The 23895-nt window shown below is 36.2% G+C and overlaps 1 protein-coding gene across 2 annotated transcripts; it reads right to left on the bottom strand.

The window, feature by feature from the left end:
* Window positions 1-769: 769 nt before the first annotated feature.
* LOC131151880 (ARM REPEAT PROTEIN INTERACTING WITH ABF2) lies at window positions 770-21646 on the bottom strand. 2 transcript variants are annotated; one of them, XM_058103342.1, is made up of 19 exons: window positions 21220-21646; window positions 20935-21095; window positions 16098-16270; window positions 15891-16011; window positions 15733-15807; window positions 15539-15633; window positions 15282-15357; window positions 14810-14917; window positions 6468-6596; window positions 6287-6355; window positions 6118-6177; window positions 5907-6030; window positions 5646-5785; window positions 2838-2901; window positions 2606-2685; window positions 2105-2169; window positions 1896-2013; window positions 1683-1807; window positions 770-1134 (listed from the first exon to the last, which is right to left on the bottom strand). In XM_058103342.1, the coding sequence occupies exons 1-19, from the start codon at window positions 21446-21448 to the stop codon at window positions 1041-1043; spliced, it is 2106 nt and encodes a 701-aa protein (XP_057959325.1). In that variant the 5' UTR covers window positions 21449-21646; the 3' UTR covers window positions 770-1040. The 2 variants fall into 2 exon arrangements, with proteins under 2 accessions (XP_057959325.1, XP_057959324.1); XM_058103341.1 differs by having other exon boundaries at window positions 15282-15360; window positions 21220-21615.
* Between the last annotated feature and the right edge of the window lie 2249 nt (window positions 21647-23895).

Below are 23895 nucleotides of genomic sequence, written 5' to 3'. Positions count from 1 at the left end.
TTATATTTTATATATTCGATTTTATTTCTACTTATCCTAAAACCTCTAGATTCCAAAACTTCACTTCATAATTCTAACTCAGTCTCTACTCCATCCCTAGTTTCATCAATTAATACTATATCATCTGCAAACAAACATCATAAAACCTCCTTTTGAATACTTTTAATCAACTGATCCATCACTAAAGCAAATAATATATATATATATATATATATATATATATATATATATATATATATATAACACAGCTGCGGGAGATTTGACCACATGCACTACCATATAATTCTTCATCTGCCCGTATACAAATAGAGAAGCTTCCAAAAAATAAATTAGGTAAAATAAAACAACTCCCAGAGTTTCGCCTAATGGGAGCAACGTTCAAGTTCGGCGAACATGCTTATGTCAAACGATAATCACAAGCTAAAATGTGGAGACCCAATATATATATATCACAGCCGCCGGGAGATTTGACCACATGCACTACCATATAATTCTTCATCTGCCCGTATACAAATGGAGAAGCTTCCAAAAAATAAATTAGGTAAAATAAAAACAACTACCAGACTTTCGGCTAAAGGGAGCAAATCCAAATTCATGTGTCGCAAGTTCAAGTTCTGCGAACATACTTACGTCACAAAAGATAACCACAAGCTAAAATGTGGCGGCCCAATTTTGCCCCATATCTTCCTTCTGAACAGCTTGTGGCAATGTCTGCCTATGAAATTGCTCAAATGCCAAAATAAAAAAGCTCATTCAAGACACCAACCGATATACAACAAATACGTATTTCACCGAATGCTAATTCATAGAAGATTTCTTTGGGAGGACACATCTAGTCATTCAATGTCAAATACATGAAAGAGATCTAGATGGTGAAAGGCCAAAAGTTAAAAATGCAATATCCAACACAATGGCTTGCATCGCAAAAATATTGTAGACCACCCCAAATTAGATCCTTCCACATGCTCAACAGCGGCCAGGAGATCTTCCACTTTCTGTACATTGGTATTTGGTTAGACAGAAGAATCAAAACCAGTCATCTACAGCCTCAAGTTATGGGGGTTAGGCTTGGTGAGTGCTCTAGCAAAGTAATTCCGGATCTCCGGTATTATACGTTGAATTAGAAGAGAATGCCTGCAAAATTTTCAGTAGCATGTATAATTTCAGAAAAAGATGGAAACAAATTTAAATTCAAAATTCACGTAATATCCAGAACAAAACTATCATTTCATTATTCAATATAAATTTGCACTGACATATTTCCAATAAAAGGCAGTAATCAAACTTAATGAGCATGATTAATCTTGGCCCTGCCAGTCCCTTTTCCTTGAAGGCAAACAAATGTTCAAGGCTACGAGGCTGATAGTGATCAAACAAATGTTTAAAATTCTGGAATGATCCAGCCGAGATTGTGAAGCAGGGGCACAACTAAGCCTCAATCCATTTGTATGCTTATTGGACTCAAAACTTAAGATCTCCAGCTTCTAAGCATTTTTGAGATAATCATCACTTCTAATAATAAAATACTCCCCTTGGAACCTTATATGCCTCCTTAAAATTTTAGACTTACCTCAAATATTTTTAAGTACATACTAAAATTCTAGTTTAGCGAATAAACAGAAATAGCCCAAGTTGAGAGAAGTTGGAGGCTTGGAGCATCCTAAATCAGTAAGAGTATGTACCCGGGTCGAGCACTCAATTTATCAAACTGTTCCAAGATAAACAGGATGCATGTGTGCCTCAATGATAAAGCATTGAAGGCTTCTGAAAGGTCATACATGCTTGAGACATTTTCCAATGATATATCCTGACAATGAAAATAGAAGTGGTCATCAGGTAAATCCAAAAGGGCAAGGGCCAAATTAGAAAAATTCAAAGCAACCTTCTCAGCATACCTGTGCAATGGTATACTCACACAGTCGCTTCAATCCCTCCAAGAGATACTGATCAGCAGCTCTGAGGAGATCCTGTGCTATATCCAATGTAACATCCACTGACCCAGTGTATATAAATCTGTAAACAGAAAAAAGTAACCAAAATATATATTGAGCAAGTAGCTTAATGTGAAACCAAATATATACAAACATATACAAAAACCCTTAACCTCATCATCAACTCGAAAACTTCCCATCTAATATTTGGAATCTCAATGTCTCTTGCATCCTTCTCCTGCAACATATACCCCTAGGAATTAATTCAGATATGAGAATTTTCCGCAATGGGCGAAAACCTGACAGAGCAATGCCACGGGGAGGTAGAAGGCCCACGGGTCATGAACTTCTTTTCCTAGAGAAGAAGGAAGGACGGTATTTGGGGAATAAGCATTGGCTATCTCTGTGTTTCTATTTTCATACATAGGAGGATAAACATATTATAACACCAGACACAGAATGATGCGATCTGTATTATCCTTTGCTTGAAATTCACAAGAACAAAAGGGAATATATATTGCAAATACCAAAACCATGAGAAAGAAGATATGTTTTCTTTGGTAGAAAGAATCACAGCACAAAGGATAATATAAATATCTCAAATTGCCCATTGTAAAGCAACTAACACAAAACAAAAGAATTACCAAGAAACAAGGATATAAATAAATACTAACCCGGTAACCCCCATCAAACATTGCACGAAATGCATCTGAAGAAGCTAGAAGGCCAATCCGATGAGCATAGAACCGCTCCCCTGATGAGGAAAAAGTAAAGGCTGATGAGTTTTCAAGAGGCCATTCACATTAACCAAACTCATATTGCTCCAGGTACTTTTGTTGAAAATTTCTCAAGAGTGTACAATTTTAAGTTACTTCAACAGAAATTATGTGAAGAATTATACACAACCTTCAACAAGAAAAGTGACATCAGACAAAGTGGCATTGTTTACAAATTCCTCCCCCAGATAGACCTGCAGTAACAATTGTCAGTCATCATATGCACCCAATTCTCATACAAGATGAAATAATGTAGCATAATTAATTTTACTGCTCACAGTTGGATCTGGATAAAAGCACATTGATTTTGTAAACCACAAAATTCATATACTTTTTTCACACTATAGATCCATAGTCTAAACTTATATTATGCCCATAAACACACAAATAAAACCCATATCATGACTAAAAATAATTGCCATTACTTAGTTATAGTCCTGCTTGTGAGGTCTTACAAGGTTTGGTCTAACCACGGTCCTAACCTCAGCATTTTTGTGTGATGAAGAAGCCACATTCAATACTAAAACCAGAATAATTGTGCTTAACCCAAAAATTTTATCATCTAGCACCACGCACTGGACCCAATAATAAGTCATGGTGATTCTCAAGTTCTCAAGGTAACAGCAGCAATTCTGATCTGGTTTCATAATCCAACTTCATTTAATTTGAAGGAAAAAACAATTGGAGCCAAAAAAATAGAAGTTTGATGGTGTAGGAGGGTTCAGGTTGATAGACCTGACAGTTCAATACTCGATAGCATGTCCAACCTGACCCAGATGCTTAGGATCTGTTGTACCCTCAATTTTGAGTTGTATCAGATTGAGATATCGTACTTTCTTCTTCTTCATTGCCAAAGTTTAGCATCCCCCTCCTCCATGGACGCAAGTAACTTATCGAACCATATTAATCTACCTGTTCTTGTGTGTGCTTGCAATTTTTATTTTGTTGATTTTCTGCTTTTGTGCACAAGTATAATAATAATAATTATTATCATCAGATTTATTATTTGTTGTCATCCAGCTTTGGGAAATATTAAGGTTTGATAATGAACATTGTTGGCCCCCAACTTAATTGCATGGGCTTTTATGTCTACAATAGGTGGATAGTACCCAGGGGAATTTCTATTGTCGATTTTAGGGGAAAAAAAAGGTGGGGGCGCCCCGGAGGGGGAGGGGGGAGTGATGTCATTAAGGATATGTATAATAGAGTAATAACTAGCATGGGGTCTATGGGTGGGGAGTCTAGGGAAAATCCAGTCACAACAAGTGTACATCAAGGATCTGCTTTGAGCGCTCGTCCTTTTGCACTAGTGATGGATGAACTTACTAAAAATATATGAAATGAGGTTCCTTGATGTATGTTGTTTGCAGATGATACTGTCTTGATTGATGAATTAAGGAGTGGAGTAGAATCAAAATTAGAATCATGAAATCATGGAGAGAAGCTTTAAAATCTAAAGCTTTTAGGGTAAGTAGAAATAAGACAATATATGGAAAGACTTTTAGAAATGCCACCAACCTCCCTTGAGGTTTGCTAAAAAAGACAGACTTCCCCTCAAAAAACTTATCTTTTTGTAAAATACAAGGTTTGTATTTTTTTTGACAAACCTCAAGTCCCTCGAAATCTTGAAACCTCAAGGGAGGTTCTTGGAGTCATCGTCTTTTTGCCAAACCTCAAAGGAGGTCAATGTCCTTTGCCCTATATGGAATGTAATTTCAGTGGTAGGGAGAATATTGAAGAAAAGGCCAAACTTTAAGGCAAATAAATTAATAGCACTACAAGATTTTGATGCCTTGGATCTATTATGCAAGTTGAAGGAGAAATTGAAGAAAATATTATGCATAGAGTTAAAGTAGTGTAGGTAAAATGAAGTGCTATGGGCATGTTATGTGATTGTAGAATACCCTTAGAATAAAAGAAAAGTTTTATAGGATGGCTATAAGACCAGCTATACTATATGGATCAAATTGTTGGGCAACTAAATAAGAAAGCTACGGTGGATGAGTGGTATAATATTTAATGATAATTAAAGAACGAACATATTTGTCGTAAGTTATGCATTGTATAGAAGATAAGGGAGGGGCAGCTTGTTTGGGCAACTACAAGTTAGGCCAAATAATGCAGCACGGAGGAGTGAGCTAGTTACTACTAATGACAATAGAAGGGGTAGGGATTAACCTAAAATAACTTGGGAATTTGGAATGAGATAGTAAGGATTTAATAGCAGTTAAATTGTCAAAGAAAATTTTCTGCAATCATGTAAATTGGCAGAAAGATTTTATGTAGCTAACCCCACCTAGTGGGACTTAATGCTTGGTTTTTTGTTGTTGTTGTTGGTAATTGCTGCAAGATGGTGGGGGTTAAATTCTTGTCACTTGTGTTATCTTCAATTTGCTAAATTATATTTAAGACCAGGATTCAACTAGTCAATGTTGGTGGCAACATGATTGAGGAAGGTATACTTTGACAGCCCTCCAATTGTTAAAACTTAAAAGAGTATATTGCCCCAGATAATGCAAAAATGGCAGAAGAGGATTCATGTGGCCTACCCCACATAGTGGTACCTAAGGCTTAGTGGCAATTGCTGCTGCTGTATCTTAAGTTGAGGACGAGCGTTGACCCAATGGTAATGATGTTACACTCGAACCAAAAAATCACATGTTCCAATCCATGGAAACAGTTCCCTCCAAACGTGGGGTCTGATAGCACTGGGAGTCTATTATACTGGATGTTGCATCTTGTTTTATCTTGTTAAATCATCCTAAGTTGTGTGGTCACTGTGGTGTTATTCTCCTAATTGGTGCCATTCATAGTTTGTCCATCTCCATGTACAATCAGGCCACACATGGGAGTCTCGAATATTGACGTACATCATTGGCTCGCAATATAACAGCTTAAGCTTTTAGGGCTCTTGTGACATAGCATAAAAGAAGCCTACCTTTGCAGTTGGAGATGGAGGAGCTGCATCCACAGGAGAAAGAGTCAAAGCTTTGTTAGCTAATTTGAAAAGAGCCACAGAACCATCAAGTTGCTGCTTTGCGCTAGTCGAAACAAGAAGCCCAAGAAGCAACTCCAATCCTATAAAAAGGCAATGGACAATAAGCTACTCCAAACCAGCATAAACATAACAAAAAAGAACAACTCTAATGAAAGAAAGTTCAGAACAATAGCTTAAGAAGTTTAGAAAGAAATGACATGCCATTGTTATCAATGAATATTGTTCTCTGATCATCAGGCAAACAAAGATGAGCAAGAGCCAAAGCAACACGTCTTTGTACAGCTTTCTCAGCCACACGCATCAGATATAACAAATGGCTCAAAACCTACCAGAAGAAAATCAGAGGACTCAAATCTCAATGGTTGTAACATAGAACAAAAAAATACACCAGCATGCACAAGAAAATACTCACTCGTCCATGAATCTTTTCCTCTAATCTTTTCAGCGTCTTAGCTACACAATCTTTTGTTGCCTTTAAGTACATTCATCAATTAAATGTTCATAATGAGAGATTTTACAAACAAAATTTAAAGAACTATAGAACAGCAACCAATTGAAAATATACATAAAGACAATCATACCTGAACAATAAATTCTCCATCCTGCAATTTCTGAACACCTCCCACTTTGATAAAATCAGCAACATTATCCTGCAGAGGGAAAAGTATATATTTAATGAAAGAAAAAGTTGAAATGAACCAACACCAAAGAAAAACAAAAGATGCCAGGAGCTGAAAATTTTAATAAAGATTGCTGCTGTACCTCATTATCTGCGAGGCCATAAAGAGCAAAGGCAGCATTATGTTGCAGAGACCCATTTTTCGAATCAAGAAGCTTTAATAATGGCACTAAACCACCATTATGAGCAATGCCAGCTTGATTGTGCATGTCCTGATAATGTAAATTCACTTAAAGATAAATGCATCCCTCAATTTATCACTAACAATATTACACTATAAACAAACTTCAAGATGATATAAGCAAGAGACACAATAACCAATATCTATAGTGGAAAAAAATGTACATTTTTAGTGCCATCAGACTAACTATTGCAAGCAAGAGGATGTTTTTGGAAAATTTTCTCATGTGCTCTTCGTAACTGAATTCACAGAGAGAAGAGGGCATAAGACCTCTCAATCCAAAATTTTGGGAATAATTTAATGAAAAAGAGATTGACAAAATTTGTTTCTCTGAAGTACACAATTATTTTTCCAATCACAAATTTTGTTGTACATGGAACTGTCCTCAAAACATTTACAATCTTTGCAGAAGCACATGGGTCAAGAAAATGCTGGAACTGACAAAACACGCAAATGATTTGGAACATCACAAAGAGTAGCACATTATGCTTTTCTCAAAACAAGAGAAAGTACATGAGTAGCAGGCATATTAAGAGTGGAGAACGAGAGGAAACAAATGGCAAAAGGGAATTAAGTGAAAGCACAGCTGCCACATGGGATCAAAACATACCATCATGTATTTCTACATAAAAATGAAACAAGACAGAATAGACACACATACATGCATACATACAATAAATCTATGTATCATCATCATCATCATCACAGATGCTTTAGAGGAGCTCTTAATCCACTGCTTTCAGAATCCTAGCCTAGCCTAGCCTAGCCTAGCCTTGCCTCTCTCACGCTCTTGCCTCCACTCAGGAAATGAGTTAACTAAGGTCTAATCCAAAGAAAATTTCAAGCATGTAGATTCACAATAGGTCTATTATCATATAGAGGTTCTGCAGTTACTCTTAATCTGATGCTTTCTCAAGCCTTGCTGCTCCCACACCCGCACCCGCGGAGTAGATGGGTTAACTAGGTGATGCGGAGCCGCAGTGAGGGAATGACACAGAGCAGCAATAAGGGTACAGCCCAGACAGAAAATAGGGAGAGATATAGAAAGAAGAGGGGAGGGCAAGGAAGAAGGAAGAAGAGAGAAAGAAGACACAAGGTGGGGGAAACTTCTGTTAACTTCCACTTCAAATTCACAAAAAAATAAAAATAAAAATAAAAATAAAATAACCCTGCCTGTTCCAAGCTTTCACACCCTATTTAGAAGAAAGCCTAAGTCACAAGAAATTACAATTAAACCCCTAAAAAGGACACAAATATTATAAACAAAATCCAAATAAGCACACACATAATAACTACTAATTAACAAAACATAATGGGTTTAGGAAACAACAATCCCTTGACCCCCTGCATTGAAATCAGTCTCCAAATTGTGTCAAAGCAATTCACCCAAAAACTACCCCTTGAAAGAGTTCAGAGCACTTCAGAACAACTTCTAAGGTCCAACCAACAATCAAGTACTTCAACTGTCAGGATTTTGGACATCAAGCTGCACAATATCCTAACCAAATATGGCAATGACAGGAAAAGCAGATGATGATGATGCCATTCAAGTAACTGTGGCAGAGGCACAAAAGTGACTTAGATGAAGGTGGCAAAGTGAAAAGACTGTCGTAGTTCGACCTATCCAGCATATTTGAAACCTGTGTGGTTTCCATAACTTGCTTTGAACTTTGGTTGTTGTAGAAAACAAAGTCTTTGAAGTTGTGAGGAGGTTAAATTTTACAGTTGAATCACAGCTTGATCCATACAAGATTTGTTGGGTGATTCAACTGGAAGGTCCAAAGTTTAGGGTTTTTGATCTTCTCCCCCTCAAGATTTGTCATATTCTTTTGGGGTGTCCCATGGTTGCTTGACTGGAGAGTTAATCATAATACTTATGATTTGTCATGTTTATTAGTTACAATTATGCGTATGTGACCATTGTGGTGTCTGTTTGTATTAGATGTGTGTTTCTCGAGGGAGGATTTGTAATTTCCTGTAATTTATGCTTTCATATAAAGCCATGTAGCTGGAATATTTTGTGAAATTGAACTAGAAGTTAACATGAGTCCCCACCTTGTATCTTCTTCTTCTTTCTTCATTCTACTTATTCCCTCTCTTTTCTACTTCTCTTCCTTTAATCACTCTGCATTAGTAGCAGTCTAAACTCCTTAAAACAACTACTGAGCTTGCTCCTCACCCGCAGCACCAACACCAACACATAACGGCTGATGTAGCTCTAGCAGGATCACACTTACTCTACCTGAGTGGCAAGCTGCACAGCATCCTCAAATATAAAGAGGCAACATGCAACTTGTAGGCAATAGTTGGCTTCAACCCTTTCCTATACAAAGCTATCATCTCATCCGCTTTCCATTCTATAGTCGCACAAGCAATCAAATGATAGAAGCTACTATTGTAATCTACCACAATCTTGTCTTCCTACTTCAAATTGAAGCAAAGTTTTAAAAAGCGAAGGCGTAAGGCGAGGTGTTTTAACCATTAAGAAGCGAGGCTTAAGCCTTAAGGCATTGGGGTGTAAGCCTTAAGATAAAAATATGTAAATAAATTATATATATTAAAAATAAAGAAACAAATTAATAAAATCACAAACATAATGTAAAAAAGAAAATTATATATACTTTGCAAACTACTTGTGGGCATTCAAAAATTGCTAACTTGAGTACATGACTTAAATCATGATGAGATAGCTATACTATTATAAAGTTCAAACTATTTTCATGATCTAAGATATAACTTTCAGCTATTTTGGAAAGGATGAGGTTCAAGAGTTTTATAAATCAACTCATATTATGACATTCCTTTCATATAAACATGTTAAAATTTTGAAACAAATTCTAACTCGAGAATCACACATCCAAAATGCGTAACTAAAAAGGCAGAAAAGGCGTATCTTTTGTAAAAATGCACAAGCCTCGGCAAGTAATGCGTTAGCCTTTTTGGAATTTGGAATTTTATATTGAGCCTCTAAGGCGTTTTAAGCATGCCTTGCCTTGAGGCAAACCTCGATTGAGTCTTTTAAAACACTGACTCAAAGTGTTGCAAATGAACACAACTAGTAGTAATTGGAAGGTACAAACTACTCATGCATGGTATTGCAGCCTTACAATATTGTGATTGTGACACATGGCTTTGGTGTGTTGTTCTACTTTGAAGGGAACTTAGGTTTAACTTGGATTCCATTATGGAGATGCCATGGAGATGGTTTCCCATAGCTCTATGGTTGATCTGAACAGTCCTTATGGTGGTGTTCTCGAGCTTAAGATATATGATCACTAAATCCCTAGTGGTTACTTGCCTGTAAACAAGAATGCTTTGAAGAAGAAGACACTACTTTTGGGGAACACCAAATGAACAACCTAACTCCGCCAGTACCCTATTGGGTACTAAGTGAGCACCCTGAGGAGTATGGTTTTAAATAACAGCGGTTAGCCGGTTATGTAACGGAAAATGAGAGGCTGAAACCGATACGAACTGATATTGCGGGAGAAAAAAATCCACAGTCGTAACAACTGTTACGCCACCGTAACGGACGTAACGCTCAGTTACACTGTCTAACAGTCCGTTACGGACAATTACACTGGCCGACAGTCTGACACTCTAATTCTCGGCCACTCTGCTAGTCTCCTTTGAATCCACCCAACTTTCTCACGATTCCCTGCTTTCCCCCTCTCCCAACCACTCATCCTTAGCAGATCTACCATTCCAAAGACTAAAATAAAAATCGTACCTTTGATTTTTTGTTGGAACTTGGAAGCTGAAGAGTGAAGAATAAGAAGGATTGTTCGTTGCAGACTTGCAGGTGGCCAGCACTTCACCAGTTCACCTCCTCCATTTCTTTGATTTTGAACTTCGAAGCCTAAGATCTGCCCGCCACAAGCAGTCACAGCCTTGCAAGCCAGCCTTGCAGCAGCTCCGCGAATCATCGGCAGTATGTCTACGGCCAGCAGCAGCTCCCTCCACCAGTCGTCACCACTCGCCAGCCTCATCTCCGTCTTCAAGAGTTCGAAAGTTGAGAGAGAGACTCGAGACTTTAGGGAATCAGGTCTTGCTGTCTTGGAGAGCTAGAATGGAGTCGGTGGACTCCTTCAACTACGAGTCTTCGAGACTCCTCTAGGCTCGAGCGCACACACCCTTATTCAGTGATCCTTAGTTCCTTAATTTCCTTCATCTTTATCTCTCACTCTTTAATCTTTACTTTTCAGGTTTCTTTTTTTTTTTTCCCTATTGTTTACTTAAATATTAAATTAGTATATAATTTATATATTATATTATATTATTTATTATATCAATTTTAGATTTATTTATATATTATATATAGCTTCAATTATTTATATATCATACTATTTATATATTATATCAGGTTTAACTTTATTTATATATTATATATTATATGAGGTTTATCTAAAATCCTAAATTCCTAATTGCTAAGATTTGAGAAATAAATTTAATGATCTTAAAATAAATATATTGTACATAAATATTTAATATTTTTTTATTTTATGACTTATTTTATTAATAAATAAAATATCCAATATTTTAAAATTTTAATTATTTAAAGATTTAAAATAAACATTACTTATTATTTTTAATCAAAGATTATATTTTATTTTTATGTAATAAATATTTAAAATTAGAAGGACTATATAGTACTTACTATTTACTAATTATATTATATCTTTCATTTCTTTTATAAGGACTGTAACTTTTTATTTTCTACGTATTTTGGGTACAAATCATCAAATCAAATCTATCAAGATGCCATGTGAGAAAGGAAATGAGGACATACCTAATGAAGACATTGGATGGCATTTTGGTACTCCGATGGACGGTAACAAACATATTATTATGTGTAAGGTGTGTGGAAAGATAATTAAAGGAGACATTGCAAGCTTGAAACAACACTTGGCACATAAAAATAGATCAAGTGGCTGGATGCTCAAATGTGACAACACAAATAAGAGAACAAATGATGAAACATCTACAATAGTATACTGAGAAGAAAAGAGAAACAAAAAAAGCAAGAAGTAGAAGCCCAATTAGAGGAGATTTTGAGAATTTGAGCGATGAAGAAGACTCAAAAGAAGAAAGAATGAGATTTTCTTGACAAGAGAGCATACAATCACAGCAACAATAGGAAGAGGGCATAGATTTCGAGCAAGAACAACTGGAGGGTATAATATTTATGAAGAGGGAGGTAGCACTAGTACTGGTGGTGCCAGTAGTTTCAGTAGAGCTCGATCTCATAGTGTTCGACAAGCTGGAGGTAGTGGACAACAATGGATCAATCCCGATGCCCCTGAAACTAGATTAAGGGCAATAGATCCTATTTTAGAAAGAAGCAAGAGTGTCAAACCATCAAAAATAAACACTAAGTTACAGAAAGGTTTAAAAAGTAAATTAAGAAAAGTAGTTAGAAAATTCCTAATTTATAATCGAATTCCAGCAAATGTAACTGATTCTCCATTTATACAACTTATGCTTGATGTTGTTGCAGAGATTGGAAAGGGGGTGAAGGGTCCATCACGCTATGAGATATCTGAAATTTATTTGGAGCAAAAGTATCGGGAAATGAAAGATAATATATCTTCTTTTGCTAGCATTTGGAAGGAGAGAGGTGTAACCATTATGTGTGATGGTTGGTTAGGACCAACTAGAAAACACATAACAAACTTTTTAGTTTACAGCAATAGAGGCACCATGTTTCATAAGTCAGTTGATGCCTCTAATGTGCCAAGCCGAACAGCTAAATGTTATTTCAAGTAATTTTATAATTTTGATTGTATATGCAAATAGTATTATAGACTTATATGTTTTTAATTAAGTAGTTAATTATTAAATCTATATTTTCATTTCTTATTAATGGACGAGGTGGTTAAAAAAATTGGAGAGAAGAATGTCGTCTAAGTAATGACTGATAATGAAGCTTCAATGAAGGCAGAAGGAAAATTATTAATGCAAAAGAGGTCCAATCTCTATTGGACAACATGTGCAGCTCATTGCATAAACCTTATTCTTGAAGATATTGGTAAGAAAAGTAACGTGAAGAAGGTCTTAGAAGATGCAAGAAGAACAACCTCCTTTATTTACAACCACACATAGACAACGAATTTCATTAAAAAATTCACAAATAATAGAGAGTTACTTCACCCAGCGAATTTCCATAGAGTTGAGAATCGATAATCATGAATCGAATCGAAAGATTGGATACTAACTTTTGAAATCAATTCTAAATGACATGCATATATTGATATACGAAGAAAGAAAAGAAAAAAAACACACAAGAAAAAAGAAAAAACAAAATAGTAAAAATACATTTAAATTTTGACAATAAAAAAAAATCATATTTCATGTGTACCCTTTCCCTAAACAAATTGCAAAGGGAATGAGTTCAGTCAAGAAATATTAATTAGAAAAAATTAACTTTATGATGTTTAAGGGAAGGAACTGAGAAAAATAATAAAAAACTGAAATTTTGGTGTCTATCAACAAGTAAAATAAATAATATTTCATTAATAACCTTTCTTGAATTAAAAATAAGTAAATAATTAACCTAAAAAATTATAATAATTGAACAAACTACTAAAACCAATTTTTGAATCTTAACAACACAATGAAACAGAAGGTGGATGCTCTGCCCCTTCTTCTCAATGGCAATACACTATACACCTCCAAAAGTGAAAAGTTCTGTGACAACAACATAAGACCTAAAGGCTAAAGTACTGTTTGCACCTCTTTTTTAGCAGAAAACTGATATAGACAAGGAATGGAAGGTAACCGTGTAAAAATAAAAGCAATAAAAAAAATGTTGTTTTGGGGGTTTTAAACTTGTCAGATTTGTCATGATATGATAAATCAATGGAGTGAATGAATAGATTCAGATCGATCTGCTTGATTGATGAAGTAAATCAATAGATTCAGCAATCATTCAGTTGTTTTTAGATACGCTAGTAAGATTTAAATTGATTTGATGTAGAACTGATACAAAATGCATGAATCGAATCATGAATCATAAGATTCTAACAACTATGGTCTGGTGGGTAAAGTTGGGTAGCTGCATGAGACTGCTCTACGAGGCTGGCTGTGAGTATGGCCTCCCTAATCCTTCACATCGGTCACGTCTTGATGAACGGACTCAATTTGGTCCTTGGTCATCATAGCTTCTTTGTTTATATTCGCTAGACCGGTTTGGTTCTGCTGCACTCATTAAGACCAACCCTTTAAAGTAACAGAGGCCAAGCTGATTCAGGGAGGGGGTAGGATTATCTAAAAGACCTCGGTGCATGTTCTACTGTCTCTCTTCATAAGTGTTCTGCCATTCCCATGAAGGCGCTACATTCATCAAAGCATGGAGAAGACAACACCACAGGGCTCACAAAGCAGTTGCTGTGGTTAGGATTAGCCAATGATGCAGTTGTACAAAGGCGAGGAAGGCTATGAGGTCGGATCACTGATTAATTAACAATGGTTGAGCCAAAAAACACAGCAAGACTTCAATGGAGCTTCAACAGCTGCTGTGATGGTCCACAGGGACGATGACACCAAGTTGTTGTTTGTTGGATCTGGTCACAGTTGAGGCTTATGAAGGCTAGTCAATGTCGTTCGTGTGGAGTGGAGCTGGATTGTGGAGATTCCCTCTCTTCAAGGATGAACAAAGGTTTGATAGAGCATGGGTGTGTTCACTGCAGCTTTCTGTCTGCATTAGGGTTGAAATGGTAGGGGTATGCTGGTTGGGCTGGTCCAACTGCAGCAGCAGTAATGACCATATGTTGCCCTAATACAAATCGATGTCGAACCGCACACATGAGACACGCAGGTATGAAACCCTATATTCCAATTCTTTCAAAATTCAACACCACGTTGCCACCCAAAAAGGGCTTATGACGCATCTATGAATATAGATGGTTAGTTTCCTCCCCTAAAGGAACATACCTAATTTAATAAATCAAAATAAAGCAAATAACAACTAAATCAAATGGAAAATAAAATCAAAATCTTGATTATTTCCTAAACGATGCATAAGACTTCCAGGTAGGCCCATTCCTCCCTCTTCCCATCAATTTCATATTATTTAAGTTCTAGGATTGACATAAGCAATCATTTCTAGTTGACGTATCTAAAGGAGCACCATGGTCCATTTAGTACAAACTGTATGATGCAAAATCATATTCCTTCACTACAATGACAGCAGGCATATCAATATTTGTAATAAGCAATGAGAACAGAAGGTTAAATAAATATAACCTGTGCCAATCTCCCCAATGCAAAAGCTGACATTTCCCTAAGTTGCACATCATGAGATTGAAGCATCTCAATCAAAGGCCGGACAGCACCTCTTTGTACAATGTGAACCTGCAAGAATCTCACTTTGAAAAAAACACAATGGAAGAAGAGGAGGAGGAGGAGGAAAGGAACAAGATTATTTTTATAAAAAAAAAAAAGTGAAATATAGGAAGGCTGAGAGGATAACGGCAAAGGATCAGCCTCAGACAGACAACCTTAACAAGTCTGAAGGTTTAACTGAAAGGAAATTGAAATTTCACATGAAAATTTTGAACTTTAAATACTTTTCAACTTCTTTCTTACCTCTTCTTGGCAATCAAAATAATGAATGCTGTAAGCCATGTGATATAACAGCTTATTTATGTGTGTGCATCATGCATGCATGCAGGTACATACATGTAAGTAAATGCATAACTTTAAAACTCCAACCCACCTTGCAATCTGAATCAGTTGCAGCAAACTGCCCTAGTAACAAAGCAGCCTCCCTTTGACTCTCAGAGCAGCAGGAACTGCTATCCAACATATGATATAAGAAAACTCAATAACAATTTTTTTTCCATTAAATAACTACAGCACGACAGATTCATATAAATAAAAAGAAGACTCATATTCTGCTGAACCAAGGTGAGCAACAACCAGGTTGAATTTAAAACAAAAAATAAAAAATAAAACAACATCATCAAGTAATACCTCAGCAATCCAATAACAGGTTGTAAGGCTCCAGCAGCAAGAACTTCCTTCTTTATGTTTGGGGATGAGTGTACCAGATTTCCAATTACACCAACCTGAGATATGTGAGAAATTATATGATGCAAAAACAGGAACTTCCACCTCATGACATTCTGATAGGAAACTACATAAGATCAATTCTGATGCGACCCTACCGCTTCATAATGTATCGCAGCATCCTCAGAGCGGAGCATTAGAATCAGGGTAGGAAGAGCATTGCATTCCACAATCTGCAAAGCCATAGCATTGAATGAAATCGAATAAGTTCAAACTAGCCCATAAAAAGTAAAACTCCACAGGAAAGGCCTCTTACCTGATTCTTATTTTCATCATTTTTAAATGCCAAGGTTCGAAGGGACCCAGCAGCTGCTCTTTGAACCTTTGTATCGGTAAACTCAAGCAACTCAACTAGAGGTGGAATCCCCCCTTCCAACCTGGGTACCAACCGAGATAATCTTAAAAAGGAATACAGCAGAAGATGTTAAACTTGAAAATCAAGGAACTCTACAGGTAAGCTAACCTAACACGGGTTTTAATGCTGCTATTCTCATGGGCAAGGTTAGTGATTGCATCAGCCGCTCTTCGGATTACACTATTGACCGCCCGAGAGCTAGATCCACCCTTGTGCCTCGTTAAGAGATTCACAAGATGAGGCAAGGCACCATTATCAACTATGAGTTGTTGATGTTCTGGCTGCTAACAGAGAAGATGACAAAATACACAACAACCTGAGTTACCCATAGCATAGATAAAACCAATTCCATGGGAAAAATTTTATCTATCAATGTTTTATTAAACAAAGTCTGCAAATACAGTAAAAGGAATCATGCTGACACAAAGAGAACGAGGAAAGATGTTGACAAGATTGGTTACACCCACATTGTTTCAGTTGTCAAAGTTAGAATAGACAAATAAAGATAGATGCCAAAGTCACTGGCAGCTGCCAAACTGCCCATCAGAAACCAATGTGCATGAAAATAGAGCCTCAGAAGACGTGAAATAGCTAGGGTTAAGCAGCCAAGATGCAAACTGATGGATGCGTCAGAAACTGAAACGGGGAAGAGTACGAACCTACCAAAAGTACCTATATGAAGAAAAACCCTTTTCACAAAATCAACAATAACAACAACAACAGGTCTTATGTCCCACTAGGTGGGGTGGAAGCAGCCCTCCACTTCCTACCCCCACCCCACCACCCCCCCCCCCCCCCAAAAAAAAAAGTAAGGTTTAAAAAAGTAAATGATAATTTTGAGACTTCTCCACTAACATCACATGCCTTTTCCCCCTCCTAAGGAAAAGGAGGGGGGGTGTGTGTGGTTCGGTTGAAACACATATTCTGCTCTGGCTACATAAAAGGAGTAGCCCAAACCCACTTCTTACCCCATCAAGAGTATTAAACTTGAGTTTTCCCATAATATTTTTACTACTAGATTACAGAAAGAGAATTTTTTATTTTTTCCTCTTACATTAGAAACCAAAAACTACCTATTTCCAACCTTTCTCTTCCACCAAAACCTTAACACTTCAATCAACCCCTTTACAGTGCACAATAATGACATTGTGATGAACTGCAAAACAGCTCATCAGTGATTGACTAATCTGAAGAAAATTAAACACTTCTTTAAGATATTGACCTTAACATTAAAATAAAACAACATTTTGATAACATGTTTACTCCCTGTAATTTCTCCTTTGACAAATTTATTCTATTTTATCTTATTGCAGCATGTGTATGTTTGTAGGTATTTTTCCTGCATAGAGAATATATACATTGTCCATTTACCTTTAATAATGAAGCAGCATTCTGGGATCACTTCTATATTCCAAATGCTTCCATTTTGCATTTGAATTTTTATGTTCAAATACTAGTATTTTCCCTTACTTCTTAACATTAGAAAATGTTGGGAAAAAAAAAAAGAAGGAAAAAACCAGTACTCGTAAATAAATAGAAAAATCAGTACTTGTAAGCAAATAATTAGTATTACAAGTATTTTTGTTTTTATTTATTACAAATATATTTATGATTATTTAATATCTATAATCATATATAACTTTTAGTAAGTAAATATTGAAAATAATTTTTTAATATAAAATTTTATAATGTAGCTCCAAAGAACAGCCTAATTAACTACCAAATTGTACATAAAAAGTGAAAAAATGTATCAAACCATGGAACATATAAATTTCATAGAATTCACTCCCAACCCCCACCCAAAAAAAACAAAACAAAACAAAACAAAAAAAAAAAAAATTTAAAAAAAATCCTGGCTTCACCACTGGGAGAGTAAAATCCTAAAAACAATGATATTTTATCCCACCTGCCACCATCATAGTAAGCAAGCCATCTGAAATTGCAAAATTCTGGAACTTCTCATTCCCATTCAGAATCATGAATAGTAGATCTTTTTTATCTAATTCCCACTTTCATTTCTATTTGATTGAGCATGTAGAGGTATTGCATAATAATTGTCCCATGTTATCTAATTTTCTAGCAAACTATAGTTTTTTAGATTCATTCCATTGGTTTTATGGCCACGACAAGACCTGTTTGAAAAAATCTCAAGCTCATCAAAAGCAGAAACTAAACATAGTCGATGCTTTATGGGTTCTTGAGAGCTAACTGAACTCAACGTTGTGAATAGGGATCCCAACTCCCAAGGTCTTGAGTTTGACTCATCCCATCTCTGGGGGGCTTTACCCTCCCCCTTCTAACCAAAAAAGGAAAAAGAAAAAGAAAAAGAAAAAGGAATGAAAGGAAGGAAGAAAGGATAGCTAAACATTGTGAACTTGTGATTGTAGAATTGGTAGAGTAAATACTTCTCATGGTTATTGAGGCTAATGTAGTACTCTATATAACGATCACTTTAATCAGCCTTGTTACCACTACAACAGCAACAAAGCCTTCATCACAACTATTTCGGGTAGGACATGAGGATCCATATTCTAATTCATCTTGGCTTAAAGCTATCTCTTCTACTAAATTAAATTTTACTAAATCTTATTTTAGCTGTTCCCAGTTTTTCCCATGTGAATCAAATCATTCTTCCTAGCATCTAATAATCTTTGTCACATATTTCTGAATCATCCATGGTTTTAAATAATTGTGGCAGATGGATTTTTGGAGTCCTAATGCACTGTTAGACAGTGCTACAGTGATGGGAATAAAATGTATTGTCAAACACGCAATGGCCACTAGCCTGCAGCCACTACGGGACCAAAAGAAAATATATTATGTTAACATACAATACACAAGGTTCCCACGCTATCAGGGGTCTGGGAAGGGCAAGATATGCCCAGGGCTGATCAGGACAGTTACAACAAACAGTTTTTTTTTCAATCAATTTCACTACTACTCCCCGATTACTCTCATCTTTCCTTTTGTAAATCAATCTTGATTCGCTATATGAAGAGGAGGGGATAAGAAAATTATAATGAGAATGGCAAAAATACAGAACCTTATTTCTTGCAATATGTGCAAATTATTATTTTTTAATTAAGAAAATATTGACAATTTTGCATTAAATAAATTTTATTTCATTTTGGTTATATTAGTAATTCAACAATTCTCCTGTATATTGTTCAACTTAAATCTTCTTAATTTTCTAGTTTTTGTGTTGTTCAAGCTTTCAATAATTTATTTTCTAATGATAAGTTTTATGATTAGAAATTTATGATACAGGGATTTTATAGCTTAAATTATATAGTATTTATTTCTGGTTTAAATTTATCACATTTTTCAGGCTTTAACTAATTAAATAATGTAGCTTGTTTAGTCTGTTGTATGACTTATAAGCCTAACAGATTGATGGTGCATATAATTATTACAAGGAGAATCTACTTTGTTTCATTAATTTATTTACCACATATATGATTAATCAATGTTCCACTTATATTGAAGATTATAAAGCATTGAAAGCTGGAAAGGAACTAAAATTGTTCCATCAATAGCATTTCAGAGCCAATATAAAATTTATTATACTTACTAAACAATGTTAACCAGTTGAAGTGTTGAACTAAAGGATCAAAAAGACATTTAAAATAACATCAAGGGTTAGGTGCTTAAATATGCAAATGTTCCAATATAGACAGTGCAGTGCATGCTTGAAAAGCACTTCGCTGCTGTTAGACTGTTACACCCAATCCAATTCTGCAACATTCTCTATTATGCTTTCCACCGCCAGTTACACTTACAGTATGCTTCCTGTGACCACTATTTTTTTGTCATATAGAAAAAAAAAAACTTCATTAGAATGGCAAGGAGAAAAAAAGTATGCTGAAGGGAACAAGGAGTCCTCAAAACAGAAAATGAAAAGAAATGAACAAAAAAAATCAGCGCGATAATTCCCCCCAATCACGGTTGGCACCATCAAAGCAAAAGCCTGCCCTTGAAACAACCCGCACTAAAAATAGATGCCAAAAATCCAACCCTGTACCGAAGTAAGAAAGAGACAATCTCTTGCAAGAAGTTATAAGCATACCAATCCAACCAAATCCTCCACAAAACAGTAAAAAGAGCACATCTCCACAACCTCCCAACACCTACCAAAGAGACCTGTGACTGCTATTTAAAACCATGAAACTGTATTAAACTAGTTTTCCTCATCTTATATTCAATTTTTGCTACACTAACTCCTCCCTTAGTACAATCATTTCTATATTTTTGGCCATCTTGTTATTCATCCATTTTAAAATCCTCATTTCAGCTAGACTGATAAACATGGTTTTTCTTGACCAGCTAAGTAAAGTTTGGTAAATAGCACCATTAATCTAAAATAAGGGGAAAATTCAGAAGTAATTGCAAACTACAGAAATTAAAGAAAACAACAGAACTACTAAACCTAGGCACAAGCAACTAACTTCCTGATTTATTTCAAAATCTATTGAAGCTACTTCTTACATAACCCAACATCTCAGGAATAACTTCTATTGTAATTCAAGGAAAACTTGATTGTTTATGCTTTATCTTTAGAAAAATTATCAATCTTCTTACTATGAAGAAAATATATCCAAAAACAGTGTATATCACAATCTTAGAATGATTCACATGTTACCCAAGCTCATGTTTCTTGAGATTCATTCTTTCTTCCAGTATTTTCCAGTTTGACTAAATAACAGTTTCAACGAAAAATTTTCAAAATAACCAATAATCTACTGATTCTAAAAACAATAAATTGTAGCGGAAACAACTGATAAGATGCGCATCCTCTGGAATTAGCGGGCTACTACTAAATGTTTAATTTCCTTGCAGTCAAGACATCAGTGCATATGCATAAGGCCATATCCGAACACCACAAAGAATTATTAACTAATTTTTAAAAAAATTGAAAGAATTATTAAAAATAAATAAATCAAGCGACCTTCACGGCAAGAAGCCCTAGCGCAAAAGCGCTTCCTTTCTCGACCTCATGCTCAAATGGCTTCGGACTACGATCACAATCGTTCAGCGGCGCTGGGGCCTGAAGATGCTTCACCAGTGCCGGAACGGCGCCACCGTCAACAATAACATTGACAATATCCTCTGTAAACACAAAAGATAATAAACAATACTGAAATTGAGAACAAGCACAAACCCTAGGAATCAAAGAGAGCAATTACAGACAAACTATTGCTCAGAATACAAGATCGGATAGTTAAGTACTCACCATTCTTGGCAAGCTCGGCCAGGACGTGAGTGGCTCGCTTCGCCGCCGCTCGATCAGCCTCCTTCCAAGAGAAACTAGTGTTGAGGACTTTCACCTGCGCCCTGATCTCGCACAGTAGGGCTTGGTGCGCGTCGCCGGCCGGCAGAGACTTCTCCCTGTCAGTTTCAATTTCTTCCTCCAGTTTCCGTTTTTGCCCCTTCCTCTCGGGGAGGCTCTCCTGAAGCTCCATGAAGCCCGACGGAACGAGAGAAGGCCAAATCACAAAAGGAGGATTGGGGATTGAATACAGGGGAGATCGGAGGGTATTATGGGAATGTAAAAAAATACATAAGCGCTTTTACTTTTTCTGTTCCTTTTCTTTTCCGGTGACTGGGGGAAAGGATTGGCTTGGGTTGAAATGAAAACGTGTCGGTTATAAACCGGCCACATTATGCCCGGCCCGTCCCTGAACTATGGTGAAGAGCACACCCATTTCGATCGAGGGAAAGGGGCTAAATTGCGCTCCCGCCGAGGTTGGTATAAAAATGGATAAAATCTACTAACGTGCGCATGCAGGGTGAGTGGGTGGAAGGGCTGGGCCCACGCGAATGTTGGGCTCCACCAACCTGCACGTTGATGGATTGGAGCATGGTTGAGTTGAGCCTCGCTGATCCAAAGTCCAAACCCGGAGTTTTTCTTCATTTCCTTCTTTGGTCATGCTTTTATATGACTTTATAAGAAGATTAAAATTCATTTGTGCAGTGGGCCCCGTGCCAAACCAATATATAATTTTTTTTTACTTATTCTAATAATTTTAATTACTTGTTTCCATGACCCGGATTCTTACACTAATAGTGTCTTTTATTCGTTTGTTACATCTTCAACAGTGGAATACAAGAAAAGTTTGAAACTCTTGATGGCTTCCTAAGTCCTAAGTTTTTTTCGATGCTTAAATTTGTGTTAGAGTTAGAAGATAATTGATGTTACAAAATATAATATCTCTTACTACACATTTGGTACCCAAAAATGGTATGAAATTAGAGGGGATGTAATCAAAATTTTTACTTGATTTGGCTTTCCCTCCATTTAAATTTTCATTATATTTCATTCTTACCCAATTCTATTATGCAAACCAAACCTTCCTTCTCCTCCTAACTCCTTTATATGTGCTTATTTGTGGTAGTTTAGTACTCAATTAAATAGGAGATTTACTCTTGTCATTATAAAAAGATTACTCATGTATAATTGATTGTAAGGGATTGCCCTAACAATCATGAATATAGTTATTTTCCTTTGTATCTGTAGCCCTCACCTCAAGAGCTAAATGGTTTTAGGTTTAAAGAGTGTTTTTTTTTTTTCTAAATTTTCTCTCTTTATAAGCACATGTCCTATTTCAAGCATGCTTGTATGGCCGTATATGGCTAATGCCCATACTATTCACACCAAGCTAAATGCCCATTTCTCGCTCATGCCTATACTAGGCTTATGGCAACGTAAGGTATGCTTATACCGGATTATGCTTAAACCGGATTATGCTCATACCCCTACTGTGTTTATAAGACCATACCAATATTCACATTGGGCTTATGTTTGTGAGAATTTTGCCTATTCTTTTAAGAAACTTGGAATATTACTGGGCTCTCGCCAATTCTCCATTTTAGGCTTGTCGTCATGAGAATCTTGCTTGATGTTTTAAGCAATTGAGGCATTTACTAATCTCACATATATTCTCTCATCATGGTCTCACCCCGGGAATTTTTCTTGGTCTATTTTAAAGGGTGAGGGATTTTAGTGGGCATTGGACTTTGTGTGCCCATGTACATTTTGTTTAAACTTTTAAAGACTCAAACAAATCCTCTCATTCTAGGCTCACTACTTGTAGGAGTTATAAAAGAGCTTAGATGACTCCGGTAAATATTGGAGTTTGTTGCCCTTAAGGTGATTTTTTATCCCTAATTGGCCTTTTGGCCCTTTAAGATTTTTGCCCAAGATTTTAAGCAGTGAGAGATTTTTTTTCTCCAAGGAGATTTTCGAACTACCATTTAGAATTTCACATTCTTGAATTTGATAGTTGTCACATAGTACTTTGGTGAAAAATTCTTGCTCAAAGAGGATTGGTCATTTTGATCGTGGCATACGATGCTCTAGCAAGAAGACATCACTTAATTTTAGGGTGCAAACAAATCTAATAGATGATAACTCACGTCCAATAAGGACTCTTTCCTCACGAAGGAGAGACGGATCTTGCCTTTGTCTACAATTTGACAAAGTGTGTTCAAAATAACAAAGTAACTTGATTACCCGATAGGTAGGAGAATGGCATGTCAATGCAATGGTGTGCAAATTATCACATCACACCCCCCCGAGAGCATATTCTTATTGAGTCCAACCCACATAAGAAAATAAAAAAATGAAAAAAAAAAAAAAAAGAGGCCCATGTGCATGGAAGCCCATTAGGGCAAATTAAAAGAGGCGACTGTGTGTGAGGCACCACAGCAGTGAAAAAAAAAAAGTGTGTGTGGCAGTGTGTGAGGCAAAAGTATTGTATGGTGCAGTCTTTATCAACTCAACGATCAGAATGTCTTTTGTGGTCTAATTTCACTAAAATTTGGAGAGCACACTTGAGATTTGTCGACCTTCAATTTGGACGGTGGAGATCTGTTTTAAAGCTTTGGAAGATCTGATTTTGTAGTACTG

The sequence above is a fragment of the Malania oleifera genome, chromosome 3 (assembly GCF_029873635.1).
Source record: "Malania oleifera isolate guangnan ecotype guangnan chromosome 3, ASM2987363v1, whole genome shotgun sequence".
NCBI classification, from domain to species: domain Eukaryota; kingdom Viridiplantae; phylum Streptophyta; class Magnoliopsida; order Santalales; family Ximeniaceae; genus Malania; species Malania oleifera.
This window is presented reverse-complemented; position numbering and strand designations above follow the sequence as displayed.